The 19,247-nt window shown below is 33.0% G+C and overlaps 1 protein-coding gene across 1 annotated transcript in view; it reads left to right on the forward strand.

The window, feature by feature from the left end:
- LOC149804700 (uncharacterized) overlaps positions 1 to 19,247 on the forward strand; it is a 190,878-nt gene that overhangs the window by 148,079 nt on the left and 23,552 nt on the right. The window contains exons 24-27 of the mRNA XM_089943218.1: positions 2,652 to 2,840; positions 6,238 to 6,336; positions 11,194 to 11,377; positions 12,570 to 12,715. Coding sequence (XP_089799344.1) covers positions 2,652 to 2,840; positions 6,238 to 6,336; positions 11,194 to 11,377; positions 12,570 to 12,715 — 618 coding nt within the window. The remainder of the gene's footprint in view (positions 1 to 2,651; positions 2,841 to 6,237; positions 6,337 to 11,193; positions 11,378 to 12,569; positions 12,716 to 19,247) is intronic.

Below are 19,247 nucleotides of genomic sequence, written 5' to 3' on the forward strand. Positions count from 1 at the left end.
GATTTCATTTGTTCTTTTACAAGTTACAATCATTACACTGATAACTTATTAATGTGAAGATAATTTAGATTTAACTCAACATCTTCAACTTTTAGATTTTGCCAATATCATTTTTATCAATTAGATAAAAAAATACCAAGAATATTGGTATAGATAGTCAGTAGATGGTTAATGTTTGCATTGATTTATGTTACTTGCACTTTTATCACATTATGGAAAAGGAATCTGCACTATGCTTGTTGGAGGAAATGGGTGCATAAACACTGCATGTAAATGTCATCTGCTTCACAATACAAAAATATCACTATGCATGTACATCACGATATGTCACCTGCTTCATGGAAAATTTACTCATGTGTGCTGGGAGGAATTCACATGTATTGTTTTTTTCAATTGTTCAGGATATTTCATTTCTGAATACTCTTACAAACTTGATAAATGAGACAAATCTATATCAGTGAGGTGAATACAAGCACCAATTTTATAATTGTCAGAAAAATTTTGTCTTAATGTTAAACAGTACTGTGAATTCCACATTTTTTGTGGGATACCAATTTTTGTGGTTGATACAAATCATAAAGTTAAAGCAACAACAAAGGATGGTCTCATCTATGAAAATAATGATACCTCTTACCCTATCCTCATATTAAAATACCAATCAAATGTTATTTTCACAATACCATGAAAATTGGTACCCCTGAAAAGAACTTTGTAGTAATTAATGGATTGAAATTAATTGATGGTAATCTGGTTTCAGCATTGGTGTGTTCCTTATACAGTGTATAATATTAAGTCCAAACATTGCTTGCTCATTAATATGAATGTATTTCAGATTGATAATATGAACATTGTATATTAACCAACAAAAAAGAAGAAAATTTACTCGTTTGCAATGCTAGTCTGCAAATATAAATAAACTTTTCCTTTCATTTTGGGTGTAAATCAAAAGATAATCAGGATACCGTATATACTTACTTATAAGTTGAGTCAAAATTCAAACAGCAAGGATCCATATCTGCCTTAGCATAATGTACCTGCATTTTGTGATGGCAGATTTGGATGCTTGCAGTTGGATTCGTCTTGTAAGTGAGTAAATAACCCTATGTTACTTGGCACCAGTTTCACTAAAATGATTCTCAAAATCATTCCTCAAATTGAGATTTTTACATTATCTTGCATATGATACTTCATACAATATCAATATTTTATTATATACTTTAGTGTAAATTATATAAATTTATTGGTGAAATAATTTTCATATTCATTCCTACTTGCATATGTAAAAATATATGATTTCCCATCAAACCATATGAAGATTATGTGTGCCTACAGTTATAACTGCAGGAACAAAACAACCACTTTGTGAGCTAGAACAAATAAATAGATACTGCATCACATTTCAGACATGGAAATTAATTTTTGCAGAAGAAATTTGACTCTATGCTATGAAGTTATTTCCCCTTCCTTCCTTGACAACAGTGATAAACCTACTGTTATTAATTGATGAATCAGACTTGCTTTGTGGTCAGATATGATTAATAGTTTACAAAATGTTAAAGATGTAATTTACTGTAACACATTACATCATCCCAATCCTATCACTCTCTTAAGTCACTGATATTGTATGATCAGTCTATGAAAGTGGGATGAATTTACAAGATGGGCAGTGGGATACTGTGTTGAAGAGAGAGTTTAATCGTCTTAGCATTGGTTCTGAAACAAGTCTGGTACCAGTATCACCATCCATTATAATATCATGTCTTTTATATCACATATTAATGTAGGAAAAGAAAATATCCTATACAGAGATAGAGATAGTGGGAAGCTTGCAAAATAACCTTCTCATTTTAAATTTAACAAATAGAAAAACATTTTACTCTTCTTAAAAGAGTTGAGGAATTTCTCAGAATTATTATACTCTTGTTAAAAGAGTTGAGGAATTTCTCAGAATTTTTTTATAGAAAAGGCAAGATTTTAGAACAGAATTTAAAGATTTTAGTACTTGATTTTCAGATACTAGTTGGATGTTCTTTGGAGTTAAAGAGAAGAACTTTTGTGATATTTAGTGAAACTGGACACTGACCAATCAGATTTAAGTTAAACTCATGATACATGAATTTTTAAATAAATTATATAATGTTTGTCAAATACTCCTTTTGAAATTGTGATTCATGTTTGACAGTGTCTATTATCTCTGCTTATGAGGACAGAGTGAGTCAAAATTATCCCACACCTTACTAATCTAAATGTCATAAAAACAATGAGATCATATTTCCTACATGACTGTTTGAAATCATATCTGGATTCTTCCATAAATCCAGATAAAAGAAAAGCATTTTCATTCATGGGGTTTCACTTTGTTTAGATTAAAATTTCAAATTATTTTTATTTCAGATGTGAATGAAGCAAAGGCTTAATTTTAATGTAAATATGATGTACATTCATCTACAGCTCTTCATTCACTCAAGTTTTAAAACATAATTATATCATGCAATTATAGAAACAAATATTCCACTAATTTTGTGTGACAATAGTTGATAAAAGCTGTTACGTATTCATGCTTATTATATAGACATTTGGAATGTTTACTGTTTTGTAATATATATTTTTGGAATATCTAGAGATTCAGTATACATTTGATATTCTTCTAGACTCATCGTGCACAGCCACATAAAGAAGATAAAGAAGAATTTTTGAAAGAGATAAAATTGTCTTCACAAGGAGATCCAACGATGCAGATGCTTTACTTCTACAAATACCTCATGAAATATGGACAAGAGGATAACATGCCTCTGATTGAAAAAGATCTCTTCTTTTATATTGAAGTCCAAAAGTTCAAGGTCAGTCTAAATAAAAAAATTCACATGAGGATAAAATAGACATGTATTGACATCACAATTATTAATCAAATCATTTTACTACAGATACCAAAATAGCATTTTATTTTCTGTGGGCTCAGGGATGTGTGATAGTCCTGATGGACTCTTCTGCATGTAGACTACTGGAACCAAGAGCCATATTGGTCCAGTGATCTAAGTGTGCTGGACAAGAAGGTTGTGAGTTTGAAACCTACATTTGGATCAGTCTGGGTCAGCTACATGTGTCCTTGTTTAAGGCACTTTAATTATATGGCCTTGATCTGCACTTAATAACCTACTTGAATTGCTGTGTCATAAAACACCAAGCCAAACTGAACCAAGCCAAACCAGTAAGGATTTTAAAAGTATGTTGGACAATAGCCTGGAGTAGTGTTGATGTTCTAACAGTCTTGATGTATCACAATGATATAATCCAGAATGAACTCACAGTAGTGATTGTTTGAAAATAGACATCTTATAACAGTGAATTCATGGTCACCATAGTGACTTCACAGTAATGATTGTCTGAAAATATACATATTTTATCATAGTTAAATTACGACGATGATAAGAAAATTTTCTGATATCACTAATCTCAATAACTACATATACCCAGGAGTAAATTTCAACTATAGTTTATACTCACTTATAAGTAGACTCCAACTGCAAACAACATAGACCCTGCATAATGTGCCAGTAGATCAAGGGCTATGTTTTTTCTACTGATATTTCTAACAACTGCAAAGATTAATATTTGCTGGCACATTATGCAATGGCAGGTCTGGGTCTGTGCATTTTTTGTTGGTTTCAGATTATAATCAAGTATAAATGGTAAACATTTAGTGGACAAGACAGACACTTATCTAATACATGAGCAATAAATAAAAATGTATTCATTAAAGAAAGATAATCAATGAGGATTGACCTTCATGTTGTGGTTTCATTTGTAGAACATATGGGGTGTATGGCTTCTCACAATATGCTTTTCTCCTAATTCAAGGGAACCACACAGAATTTGAAAATATCTACAATTTTGAAATTTATGGAAAATCATCTGTCTTCGAACAGGATTCCTTTCTATTGCAGTATGTTTAAATCAATCTTTTTTCACAAAATTTGTTCATATTTGTTATTTTATAACTTATTACTTTGCTGCTTTATTCTTATTTTATTTTAAAGAAAGCCATATATGTGCTGAACTTGGTTCCCAAATTTAAGAGAAACATGAATACTCTAAAAATGGGAGAAACATTGACATACCCTTAAAATTAGATAGAAATCCACAAATACCCTATAAATTTTAATGAAATAGACAAATACCATAAAAATTGGAGAGAAGTCCACTTTACCTTAAAAGTTTAAAAATAGTCCATGGCTTGTTTTATTTATTAGCTCTTTTTATTTTATTTTATCTTGCAAATACTCCTTACTTTCAAGGTAAATGTGGTTTCAATAATTTTTATTGTGAATGCTGGAAAATAGTTTAATTTTATGTAAATAGTGCAAAGATTGGTTTTAGCAATTATGACATCTTTGTTGTTCATTTTTCGGTGGACCCACCATCTAGTACCCAGCATCGGGGACTTTCCATTATTCCCTATTTCACAGTATTAGCAATGACCAGTGTGTGACATGCCTAATATTCAGTTAGTGACAAATAAAGGAAGAAGTTCTAATCTGCATCTGATTGTCTTCAACAAGTGTCTTGTCTTCTGCAAGAGTCTTGTCTTCCAAGGAGACACCATGTACTAATGGAAAAACTACAAAAACTTCATTAGTAGCTAAAACCATTGAACTAACCATCACTTTGGACTTGCATACTGGCCAGTCATGTGACCTATGTGTCATCTCATTGGGTCCCTAAATTATGAAAGGTTCAATGAAATTATGCATATCTGTTGGAGCAGACCAGGGAAGAGGGTGTGTGCAATCCACACACACCACATGTGTGCTCATGTTCCAGTTGTAATACCATTTTGGAGGGATCAGCAAACAACTGGGGAGGTTTAATGGACCATTTCAAGAAATGTACTGGTAACTAGAGACAGAGACCATAAGTTCCATGGTAGTTGGAGGAACAGACCACCTTCTACACCATCGTGCAATATCTTGGCCTGTGGAAAATATCTATGAAATTTCCTTGATCACACAGGAATGTGAAAGAAGATGGAGATTTTGCTGTGGTTGAGTCCTGCAGAGTTTTTTTTCTCCAAAATAGACAGAATCTTTTTAGGCTGTGTGTCAGATGGTCTTTGGCACCAGTCTGTGGGGCCATATCAAAAGAATGACACAACCATTAACATCGAATCTTTGATAAAGATGACTGTACTACATGTGGTCATGCAAGGTCGATGAGTGAGCTGTGTCTTCTTGACAATATTCCACTCTATGCAAGGATGTGTTTACATAAAATGGATATTTAAATTAAGGCTGCTGAGCAAAAGCAACCAGTAGTCATTGTTGCTATTAAAAAAACAAATTTGCTTTTTTTCAGATGATTGGATTCAAGACGCTGCAAAGTTTATTTCCTAACAATAATGTGTAGGAGTGTCTATTCTCAGAGAAACATATAATTACAAAAATCTTCTTTTTAATTTCTTGGATATCAAACTTCATGATAGTAAATTTTGTAGTATATTTCGTGTTGTTATCTGTGAAATGTTAACACATTTATGATTTCATGCAGAAATGTATGACATTGTGACAAGGATAATTACTGTAACATTTTATGCTATTTTATAACATTTTTACAAGATGTGTTAAAATGGGGGACAACAGTTTTGGGTTTGAGGATGTTTCAATGGCAGTTTGCTGTCCTAATATCTGTTTTACAGCTCCTTTGAGGTATTACCAGTAAAACTCAAATTTTAAAAAGTGTTTTTTCTTGTTGTGGGTTTAATGCCATTTTTCAGCACATGATAGGCTATACATGGTGACCAGTGCAACTGATGAAGAAAGAACCAGTGAAAACCCTGGGAAGAACCACTGACCCATGGGAAGCTATTGGCAAACTTTCTCACATACACATATTGTCTGAAAATAAACTCGTGTGTACAGAGGTAATATGACAGTGATCAGTATAGATGAATGCTTTAGACCAATTGGCCACCTGAGTCCAAATAATTTGTAATTGTAAAACCAGCATTAATGTCCCCAGATAAAGGACTGTTGTTCACCAGCTTATATTCCAAACCTGCAGAAATGATGAGAATTCCATAAATTGTAGAAGACTTAGCAAGAAGGGTCAGCCTGAACATCGCTACTTTAAAGTTCTTGAGACTTATATCTCTGTATGTATGTTTCAGGACTGTAGCCGGGTCAGCCTGAACATCGCTACTTTAAAGTTCTTGAGACTTATATCTCTGTATGTATCTTTCAGGACTGTAGCCATGCATATTCTGATGAGGAATTGCTAAAAAAGAAAGTTCAGTGCATTCTAGACTGTTTCCTGGACTCCATCACAAGTCCATCTATACAGGTATGGTTCAATGCATTCTAGACTGTTTCCTGGACTCCATCACAAGTCCATCTATACTGGTAAGGTTCAATGCATTCTAGACTGTTTCCTGGACTCCATCACAAGTCCATCTATACAGGTAAGGTTCAATGCATTCTGGACTGTTTCCTGGACTCCATCACAAGTCCATCTATACAGGTAAGGTTCAATGCATTCTGGACTGTTTCCTGGACTCCATCACAAGTCCATCTATTGTGGTAGGGTTCTTAAAAATGCCAACATTTCAGTCATTTTTGTTAATCATACATTAGCAGGAAAGGAAGACATAAAAGTCACTTTTCCAATGGCATTGTCATCATCTGTTACATATATTAAGGTTTTGGCTGAAGTTTTTCATGTGAGCAAAGCATGGACATGCAGACTGTCTGCAAGATTACATAGAAGATAAATGCTTTTTTAAAGTACTTAAAAGGTGATATCTCACAGGTTGAACACTTTTTCTAGAATCTACTAAAATAAATGAATATTTTCATTATATATAATTCATATTAGAAAAAATATATATCTGTATTTTTGGTCAGTTGACGATCCCTGTTTTTCATTGTTATATAAATGAGAGAGAGACAGAGAGAAGAGAGAGAGAGAAGAGAGAGAGAGAGAGAGAGAGATTATGCCTAATTTCCTATATGGGAAAAGACAGATATTCCTGATTAAAAAGAAAGTAGTTCCAGAAATGATATTGCCACAGTGGCCATGCTTTTTTTATTCACACTCTGGTAATCTAAGTTTTATTGCCGCTCCAATGATATCAGTTTTTCTCACACTGATACATTTCATTATCTCATGATTAAATATAAAATAAAAAGATGTCTCACACTCAAACTTAAACTTCACTCAAGATTCTGACAGGTCAGAGATTGGACATTAGCCAATTAAAATGTCACGATTTTTGTTGAGTCTGAGTTTGAATGTGAGAACTGTTTGTAATCTTTGGCCTGGCCTTGTATCCATCCAATTCCACCATCAAGCTCAGTGTTTCTTACCTTAAAATGACCACACTCATGAAATGCAGGATTTTGAAATGGCAATACAGATTTATGACAAAGGCAATTTTGAGTTTTAGTAAGCATTCAGTTTGTGTAGTTTCCTGAATTCAGGGCCCGGTCATTTTTTTTAATTGTTTGTTGTTGATGTATCATTTATCCCTTTTCTGGTAGAATGGCGGTGGCATCAATAAGATTTCACTAATGTATAATGATTTTGCATAAAAGTCTTTGAAACTTATATCAAGCTAGGAAAGCAGTGTGGTATGTGTGGTGATCTATATATATAGTGGTTCATTAGATCACCACACATACCATATGAAATATATATATGAAACTTGTTAAATGTTATGGTCATCAACTGAAGATATGTTTATCAACTAATCACTTTCCTCCAGTAATTATTGTTTCAATTATTTCCCTTTCTGTCTTGTAGCAATATATGACAATCCTGTTAGCACAATTAGTCCATCAGTTTTATTTGTTTGCCATGAAGCTTGGTAAATGTTATGGTTATCAACTGTTGATGTACATATTGATAAATAATATTGCATCTGTAATTTGTTTTCAAAGTTATTGCCCTTTTTGTTTTACAGCATACTCCTGACACAATCTCATTGAGTTATTGCCCTTTTTGTCTTACACCATGATCCTGACACAATGTCATTGAGTTATTGCCCTTTTTGCCTTACACCATAATCCTGACAAAATATCATTGAGTTATTGCCCTTTTTGTCTTACACCATAATCCTGACAAAATATCATTGAGTTTTTGCTCTTTTTGTCTTGCATCATAATTCTGACAAAATATCATTGAGTTATTGCCCTTTTTGTCTTACAGCATAATCCTGACACAATGTTATTAGTGCAGCTTAAATGCTGATTATACTGGATTGCCAAAGAAGTTGGTAACAATAATGGCCATAACTTGAAGATGCACATATTGACAAATCACTTAGCTCCTGCAATTTTTTAAATAGTTATTACCTCTTTTGGTTTCTTGACTAATTCTACGCATGACACAGTCTCATTTTTTAGTATATAAAAATTGACAAAAGTAATAATAATATAACAAATTTGTACCCTCAGAAAAAGCAGAAATACACACACATAGTTCAAGAATACATGTATATAAGAACAGAATAAAATCATCACTTAGAGAAGTACTATTAGCTTGGTCCTAATTCTACATCATACTTACAGAAGCACATGTACTGTTAATGGGGTCATAGTTCTATTTATATAAACAAAATATACTAGTATCAAAACTTATTCTCATGAAAGCACATCTCCACTATCCACAGTTGTAGAAAATGTATCACTTCTGCTTTGTGACCAACATTACACTTTAAAAGCATTACTTATGCCCGCACTAGCATTTCAGGCAGGACAAAGTCAAGAAACAGAAACAACTGTCCCAGTGTTGTTAAATGTACATCGAGATGTCACTTGCCTACCTTACATTGAAATGTTATTAGCCTAACTTACATTGAAATGTTATTAGCCTAACTTAAATTGAAATGTTATTTGCCTAACTTACATTGAAATGTTATTAGCCTAACTTACATTGAAATGTTTATTAGCCTAACTTACACTGAAATGTTTATTAACCTAACTTACATTGAAATGTTATTTGCCTAACTTACATTGAAATGTTATTAGCCTAACTTACATTGAAATGTTTATTAGCCTAACTTACATTGAAATGTTTATTAGCCTAACTTACACTGAAATGTTTATTAACCTAACTTACATTGAAATGTTTATTAGTCTAACTTACATTGAAATGTTATTTGCCTAACTTACATTGAAATGTTATTAGCCTAACTTACATTGAAATGTTTATTAGCCTAACTTACACTGAAATGTTTATTAACCTAACTTACATTGAAATGTTTATTAGCCTAACTTACACTGAAATGTTTATTAACCTAACTTACACTGAAATGTTTATTAGCCTAACTTACATTGAAATGTTTATTTGCCTAACTTACATTGAAATGTTTATTTGCCTAACTTACATCAGAATGATATTTGCTGAATAGTAAAGTGTCTTACCCAAAATATAGCATCTCATCACTAATATAATAATTTCTCTGTAATGTCTTGGGAACTTTTCAAGTACTCCGTGATAATTCTTAATAATGAAGTGTCTTACATGTGCCATTTTATTGGAATTCCCAGTTTACTCAAGTGCTTAAAATTAATTTCTTTCTATGCTGCATTTGTAGAAGGAATTTAGCATCAGGCTGACCATGATGTAATAATAACCAAGCAACATTATTATTATGGATAAATTATGCTGTCAGAACTGTAAGTTCTGTATCTTTTTTATTCCTTTTGAAATAGGGAACAGTAGGCATTGCTGATACCAGTAGAATTGCTCTCCCATCTGGGAGTTTGGCATATGTATTAAATCAAAGTTTGGTCATTAGTTCTGCATGCATGTTCCCAAGGGGACTTATATGACATAGATTAACTGTGCTACTATATTGTCTTATCCTATTTATAGTTACATACATCATCAAATAAAACCAAGGAATATATCCTATATACAGTTACATACATCATCAAATAAAACCAAGGAATATGTCCTATTTATAGTTACATACATATGCCTTTCATCAAATAAAACCAAGGAATATATCCTATATATAGTTACATACATCATCAAATTAAACCAAGGAATATGTCCTATTTATAGTTACATACATATGCCTTTCATCAAATAAAACCAAGGAATATATCCTATATATAGTTACATACATCATTAAATAAAACCAAGGAATATGTCCTATTTATTGTTACATACATATGCCTTTCATCAAATAAAACCAAGGAATATATCCTATATATAGTTACATACATCATCAAATAAAACCAAGGAATATATCTTATTTATAGTTACATACATATGCCTTTCATCAAATAAAACCAAGGAATATATCCTATATATAGTTACATACATCATCAAATAAAACCAAGGAATATGTCCTATTTATAGTTACATACATATGCCTTTCATCAAATAAAACCAAGGAATATATCCTATATATAGTTACATACATCATCAAATAAAACCAAGGAATATATCCTATTTATAGTTACATACATCATTAAATAAAACCAAGGAATATGTCCTATTTATTGTTACATACATATGCCTTTCATCAAATAAAACCAAGGAATATATCCTATATATAGTTACATACATCATCAAATAAAACCAAGGAATATATCCTATTTATAGTTACATACATCATCAAATAAAACCAAGGAATATGTCCTATTTATAGTTACATACATATGCCTTTCATCAAATAAAACCAAGGAATATATCCTATATATAGTTACATGCATATGCCTTTCATCAAATAAAACCAAGGAATATATCCTATTTATAGTTACATGCATATGCCTTTCATCAAATAAAACTAAGGAATATATCCTATTTATAGTTACATGCATATGCCTTTCATCAAGGAATATATCCTATTTATAGTTACATACATATGCCTTTCATAAAAAAAAATCAAGGAATATATCCTATTTATAGTTACATACATATGCCTTTCATCAAAGAAAACCAAGGAATATATTCTGAATACAGTGTGCAATCAAATTTTGTCCAGGAAAATTGCTGCATTTAATTTCTATGTTCATTCAAAGTTTATAGATGATCACATATAAAATTGTTTATAGATGTGAATTTAAAAAATAGTTCTTTTAACTTGAAGGAAACAGTCCTTAATATAGGTTTCATAAGTCTCATTTATATTTCTTTATTAAAATTTTTAAAATAAACTGTACCTTTGTCTTTGCACCACTGTTTAAGGTTGATCTGAATACTGAACTGCATCAGAAAACCCTCAGGGCAGCCCAGAAGTACTTATTAGGGAAAGAGGTGGTTTCCAACATCTTTGATGAGGCCCAGCTGTCTGTATTCAAGGAACTTTTGCCCTACTGGGCAGGATTCAAGAAGTCCTATAGTCCACCAGAAGATCAGAACAAGAGACCCAGTAAGTACTCCAATTAATACTGTTTGATATTCAATATTTAATATGTTTTTTAACTGAGAACTTGCCATAGTGTCCAGCATCTAGCAAGTTCCCAAACTCAACCTGAAGACCTTGCTAAAAGTGAAATTCAATACTACTCTAGGACATTGTCAGATTAAAAATATTCCATGTGTTACTGCCAGTTGGTATTGAGGCAGTGAGAGTCAATACCACTCTAGACACTCTGTCCGATGATAATTATTCCATGTGTTACTGCCAGCTGGTATTGAGGCAGTGAGACTTTGGACATTCTGTCAGATTAAAAATATTCCATGTGTTACTGCCAGCTGGTATTGAGGCAGTGAGACTTTGGACACTCTGTCTGATTATAATTATTCCATGTGTTACTGCCAGCTGGTATTGAGGCAGTGAGACTTTGGACACTCTGTCTGATTATAATTGTTCCATGTGTTACTGCCAGCTGGTATTGAGGCAGTGAGACTTTGGACACTCTGTCTGATTATAATTATTCCATGTGTTACTGCCAGCTGTTATTGAGGCAGTGAGACTTTGGACACTCTGTCTAATTATAATTATTCCATGTATTACTGTCAGCTGTTATTGAGGCAGTGAGACTTTGGACACTCTGTCTGATTATAATTATTCCATGTGTTACTGCCAGCTGTTATTGAGGCAGTGAGACTTTGGACACTCTGTCCAATTATAATTATTCCATATGTTACTGCCAGCTGTTATTGAGGCAGTGAGATTCAACACCACTCTGGACACTCTGTCTGATTATAATTTTTCCAGGCATTGGTGCCAATTGTTTTTGTGGCAGTAAGATTCAGTAGTACTCTAGACACTGTGTCATATTATAGTTATACCACATATTTGAGAAAGTGAGATTCTATGGCATACACAATGTACACCAAATCTGCTGTTATTACATAAAGTACCATATTTGCTTAAGTGATCTCTTCAAAGTTAGAACCTTTCCATTTAAATTTGTTAAAAATTTTCTTCAATATACATGCTCATTTTGAACCCTTTCCTTTATTATTTCACAAAATTAATATTCCTGTAAATAGGAAATGGAAAGCTGGGTCTGAATATGACCAAGATTTGTATTATTATGGAGGTGAATCTGACTGCAATTTAACACTGTATTTCAAGAATCAAATTTAATAAACAGTGTGTAATTTTTTTGTAGTAACAAAGTACCAGAAGTTACTGAAGAAGAGATTAGATATGATAGAGAACTATGTGATCCCACCAAAAGAATTTGACCTTCCCGCCATCCCAGAGGGTGCTGTTGCAGCTTTTACATTCACCCTTGCTGATGGTATCAAACTACGAGTAAGTGTCAGTGAAAGACTTACAGATATCCATTCAAAATTTTCATGATATTGATGTGCAGTCAACATTAACTGTACATAGATTCAGTCACCTGCATGGTGTTGATGTGCAAATGCTTTTAGGGATTCTTTTCACAGAAATGGCCATATAGTTTACCTTTAGGGGAAAGGCAATATAGTTTACCTTTAGGGAAATGGCCATATAGTTTACCTTTAGGGAAATAGCCATATAGTTTACCTTTAGGGAAATGGTAACACAGTTTTGCTTGATGGATGTTTTGTTCTGACAGAAATGGTGGTATGATTTTGCTGCTCAATCTAACCTACTAGGACAAATGCCATACACACATTCATCTCAAGATCTGGTTGATGAAAGTTGTTCCCCTTGGACATCCATTATGATCACCACAGTGGCTAGCTGAAACTTTTTATTGTTACTCCTTCTGAATGAATGGTAATATTTATATTTTGTTTTCAATTAAAGGACTTCTGATAATGTATAATTGACCCTAAATGAAAATGGTGATGATGGTGACCATCTTGATAATGGTATCACCACTCCTCTTTGACCAATGGTCCTATTGACACAGGATTTTCATTGTCCAGTTGGTCCTAAATAAAAAAATTGGTACCAATATGACATCCACTTTGCCTGCATTGGCAGTGATATTTAAAATGTTGTTAATAATAATAATAATAATAAAAATAATAATAATAATAATAATAATAATAATAATAATAATAATAAAAATAATAATAATAATAAAGTCTATTTTGACAATGTAACTCAGTTAGTTGCAGAACTAATCTACCTTGAGGCCTTCTATCTGTTATGTACAATATATACACTATATGCAACATGATGTGAAGAATCTGGCTTGACACTAAATAATAAAGTGATTCTAAAAATCAAAGTATCAAGCCTGGAACATATGTACAGGCATCTGTGAACACATAAACATATATAAAATAAAAATATTAATCTGCATTGAAAAATTCAGCTGTAATAATGATGCAAAAGTACAGAAAAGCAGGCTGTATTTATTTTACTAGAACTGTTCAATTGTTTAAAGATTTCATCCATTTTAGACAGTGATTATGAAAAGAAGAAATGCTAGGAGCCTGCCTTATGTCACTGTGAATGTACTGGGACCAGTATATTGAAAACTTATTTTAAACAATTCCTTCTTTGGCCTTGGTATACTGTAATTTTTTCTTCTTATGGACCTTAAATTTGGAGTACCATCAGCATCTCTTTGGTGAAAGATATCGCTTAAAGGAATGTCTTTTCTGGATACTTTATTCATCAATTTGGCCTTTCTAAGAAATATTCTTTCATGTATTGTTAAAATCTTTATATTATTCTTCAAAACAGATGGTCATATCAGGATGGGGTTGCACGTAAAGACATGATATGTAGTTTATCTTTAATGAAAAGCTGCCAATCTGACCTCCAATACAGAAAATCTTGTTTTCCCTTCTCTTTTGAAGAGATGTTCACATCAGCATGATGTTAACTAAAAGACATCTTGTGATAGCTAAGTTGTTCCTAAACGAAAATGGTGATGACAAGATCTTTAGTCTGGCAGACATCGTGCAAATATTATTGTTGCTACATCTCGAGAAAAATATTTGTTTCTTTAGAGTGATATTCCTAATTTGGTTTTCCAGCCAGGCTCAGCTATGAGCACTTCTGAACAGGCATCTGTAATGTCAGGCATGGGTAGTAGTACTCATCACAGTGCACGGAGTTTGCGCAGTGTGCGTGAGTCTGTGCCCCCAATACGTGGTGTCAGTGGTCCCAAGGGACCTGATAGTATCCACAGCAGTGGCAGCCACTCTTCTTCTTCAAGTCTAGTCAACTGAATCAGGACTTATTTTTAAAATTCTGTCTGGTGGTGAGTTTTGTTTTAATTGCTCCAAGCATTTTAAAGTGTCATCGACATATAGCTGGTAGACTGTATCTCAATATCTCATACTACCTGTAATATAAAAATATATAGCTTAATGGATCTGTAAAAAGTGACAACACTTGTGGGGTACTTTCCAGTGAGAATAAGAACCTGTCAGCAAATGTGTTTGTAATAAGAATACATTATGATATGTGGAGCACTGCATATTTTCTTTCCCATAACAGTGAGTCATGTGACTCATTTTGATTGGTCATACAGAATACAGGCCTTTGCCAAACAAAGTTTGCTGTGTACTAACATTTCCTGGAGCATGAAGGAAGACTTTGCACCTGAGGTTTGAAAGACATTCCTGATTGCTCCAGCAAATGTTTACACACAGCAAACTGTGTATGAGTGTTATTCTAACATTTCAGTAATCCTAATGAGTAATCATCAGCAGCAACCAAAAAGACCAATCAAGAATATGAATCTTCTGTTGTCAACAATAACCACCAAAATGTCATTTTAGAATATGAATCTACTGATGTCAGTAACAACTACCAAAAATACTCACTCTAGAATATGAAGTTCAGTTGTCAACAACAACTATCAAAAACACACTCAAGAATATGAATATTCATGAATGGATGATATAAGAACTATATCAATAAAGTCTAAAATATCCACTGTGGACATTCCAGTTGTACTTGACATAGAAATTAGATCACTGATGTCTCATATATCCACTAAAGACATGTCATTCATTCTTGACATAGGGATTAGATCACTGATGTCTGAAATATCCACTGTGGACATGCCAGTCATACTTGACATAAGAATTAGATCATTGAAGTTTTAATGTGCTTTACTAATAATTCAGTGCCATCTAATCCACCCACTTTAGTATACTCATAGCTTTACCTTAGATCATACAGTTGCATTGATCATCCCATGGGATGAAAGGTTTTCTCTTTTTTTTCACAATGATAGCACAGTATGCTTGAGACTGGATATATGGAAACATTTTGATACTTAAAACAACAATTTACCAAAGCAGGTCAGCATGACTCACATGTCATGGATCACTGGCTTTTGGCTAATATTTTCCTTACATAATTTCTTATATTAAGAAGTCATGCAAATTAGTTTGTGGATACATCCTGCTGGGTAAAATACCAGATTGTCAATTTAACCTTGATCACACACTTCATCGACTGTGGTTGAAGTTTGCACTTAGGTCAGTCAGTTTCTTGGGTACAGTTGACCAATCATGGAAATTTATATGTTGATGTTGGGTATAAGGCCTTTCCACAACAAAGTAGGACATTATGACTTATATTTCATGCTTGAGTCATCCATTGGAGTCTGGATTGTTCCCTTTTTCAACAGCATTTGCACAGTAATCTCAATGAAAGACATTTATTTTCTTATACTTAAGGAATATTGTCATTTCCTCAAGCACAGTTGACCACAGAGTCTGGTTATTTGGTATGATGATACATTTTGATGTATCCAGTACTAATTCAGCATAGTAAGCCAGTGTGACCTACATTAAGCACTTCACTTTAGTTCTTTTTATTCATCTCAGTTTCTTATATAATGTTGGTTAGGGAGTAATGTAACTTTGTTTGTGGCTACAGCTTGTATGTCTGTTTGACAGAGACTGCATACTCCACTAACTTTAAGTTAGCATTTCGCTCAGTTTCTCAAATACAATAGGCCTCAAAGACATGAAAATTGATATGCTGATATACATTAGTGAGCATCATAAGTAGGTCACTATGACCTATATTTCCTGTTTCTTTGACCTCTGGCACATTCAAGTCTGCTATTGTATAACTTAGTGTGAAAATGCACTTGGGCAAATTCAATACCATTCTGCAAGAAATTGGTCACATTGAACTATTTTTCAGCTGGCCTTGGTGGAAACTCAATATGGGATCACTTTTTGTGTCAGTGTGCATGTCTGTCCATTGACAACCTAGATTAACTTCAAATTTGGAATATAGCTCACATGCAGGTCATGGCCAGCTTCATGTGAATACACACATTAAACCAGTCAAAACCCATCCAATCAATGAAGAACTCAGTGTTATCCTTTATGCAGTGGGTCTGTATCCATCACCCATCCATCATTTGTTAGTAATTGATGGTTATTGCTTCTCTTCTAAACTACTTGGAGGAAATCTTGTAAAACTTTGCACTGAGTGTGATCTTGACACCTATGGACCTAAATGAAAATGGTTCTGGTCTAATATCTATATAGCCACCATCTTGAAATTAAATGGATGGCCATACCAACATATGGTTTTCCCTATGTATGACATGTAGATGGTCCTGAATGAAAATGGTAGAAGTCTGATATCCATTCTTGTTATTGCTACTGCTTCTATTTACACAGAGTTTACTCTGAAAGACTTCTTATGGCATGCAAATGGTCTAAAATGAGAATGATGTTGTTATGACTTTCAACATTACTACCATGGTAGCCATCTTGAAGTTTTTTCTTATTGCTATTCTGCCCAAATAGATTCTCATTATAGACATTAAGATTTTGCTAAAGATTACTGATGACATGTAAAGGTTTGTTTTGATTTTGCTGACTTAGCAGTACTTTTAACTCATTATTGGCGTTGTCATGCTGAGGAATTGTGAACTAAGTACCTTTGTTGAGGACACACTGAGGCAGCTGACCCAGGCTAGCCTGGGCACATCTTGTACTTGTGACCCTTGTATTTCAAGTCTGATGCTCTACCAAATGATTTACCACACTACCAGTAGATGATCTGGAATACATAATAGTGCCAGTCTGACATCCAACATGGCTGCAATGATGACCAGTTTGAATAGCTTGTTGTCACTATTCCTCCTGCATTGATGACCAGATCAACATGATGTTTGTACTAAAAGACTTTTTATGGCATGTTGATGGTCTAAAATTGAATGGTATTTATCGGACAGCCAACAAAACTGCCATGATGGTCATCTTGAAAATCTTCTTAGTGCTACTTCCCTTGAAAAAGTGGTAATATCAGTTGAAGAATATTTAAGATGGATTCAATTCTGAACAATTACAAAAGATAAAAGGAGGAAGAAAAATACTTCTTGTGACTTCTATGATTTTATTTCATCAAGGAGCAACAGACCCTTCAAGGGACTCTTATATATTTTATTTTTATAAATTTCCATTGTGCTTTAACAAGATATCACATACTGTGCTTTAGCAAGATATCACATACTGTGAAATGATGTTGTTCTCTTTCGCAGTTGTTGCCTGTTTCACAAAGCCACCATCTGTTCTTTAACACTAAATGAAACAGTTCACATTTAATTAGCATGGACATTTTCTTTTCTTTTTTTCCTTACCAGGATAATGGCAGGAACATAGGGTGGTTCCCATGATACTTGGTTGATCATGCATTTAGACTTTTAGGCGTCTGTGTTTCATTACCACATTTTCTATCCCTGTTGAGAAAAAGTCCTGTAGCTTTTGTTTTGATTATAACAAGTAAGAGATATAGAGATACAGTATTCATGCAGTCATTACTTGAGGAGGCTTATGCTTGGATTTAAAATGTAGAGTCATTATGCAAGGAGGCTTATGCTTCAATTCAGAATGTACATTCATTACTTGAGGAGGCTTATGCTTAGATTTAAAATGTACAGATGTTACTTGAGAAGGCTCATGCATAGAGTTATAATGCCAGACTATAGTTTGAATACCAGTGCTTGCTTAGATAGTGGTTCTTTGAGTTGTAACATTTTTTATTATTCACCACATAATGTAAATATTTTAGTTAATAACAAAGTTAGATCCTAATCATTCCTAAACAGCTATCATGTAACTATTTGGCACTTAAAAATGAAAAACTTCAAGTACACATGGAAAAGATGAATGATTTTCTCCATTTACAGTTTGGTTCTAAGAAGAATGGTGCCACCTTTTCTCTTCTTCCTTCTGTTCTGATTTGTTTTGCATACTTGCCATGGGTGAAAATTTTTATAATTTTTTTTCTCCGTTACTAGTAGAAATCATCACACTATTTATTTGTCTATTACTGATAGAACTCAGCTCCATTTGCATTTTAACCTGGATAATTGCATCATATTTATATTCAAAACCCAGCATTTTAACTTGGGTGTATACAACATATTTACACTCACAACCTAGCATTTTGACTTGGATATATATATATATATATATATATATATATATATATATATATATATATATATATATATATATATATATATACACACACACACACACACACCACATTTAACTTTAATATATACATCATATTTATATTCACAAATCATAATATTAAATTGGACGTATACATCATATTTATATTCACAACCCATCATTTTAAATATCTGTAAGTGCAAGCCTTTCATCCATATTTCCAACATGTCACTTTATCTTACTAATACCATTAATTATCTCCCTTATAAGCTGAAGAAACCCACTCTATACATTGTTTTCTAAGTGTAATTTTAATTTTTTAAATCTTAAGTTTTGCATTTCAAATTAACACAATGTTTCTTAGATTGCTGCAAATACAAGTTTTCCTCAATAAAATTTTGTTTTTCATGAAAGTTAGAAACACCAGGCTTTCCTGGTGCAAAAAGTTTATTTGT

The sequence above is a fragment of the Sinohyriopsis cumingii genome, chromosome 2 (assembly GCF_028554795.1).
Source record: "Sinohyriopsis cumingii isolate HCF-2022 chromosome 2, ASM2855479v2, whole genome shotgun sequence".
Taxonomy (NCBI): Eukaryota; Metazoa; Mollusca; class Bivalvia; order Unionida; family Unionidae; genus Sinohyriopsis; species Sinohyriopsis cumingii.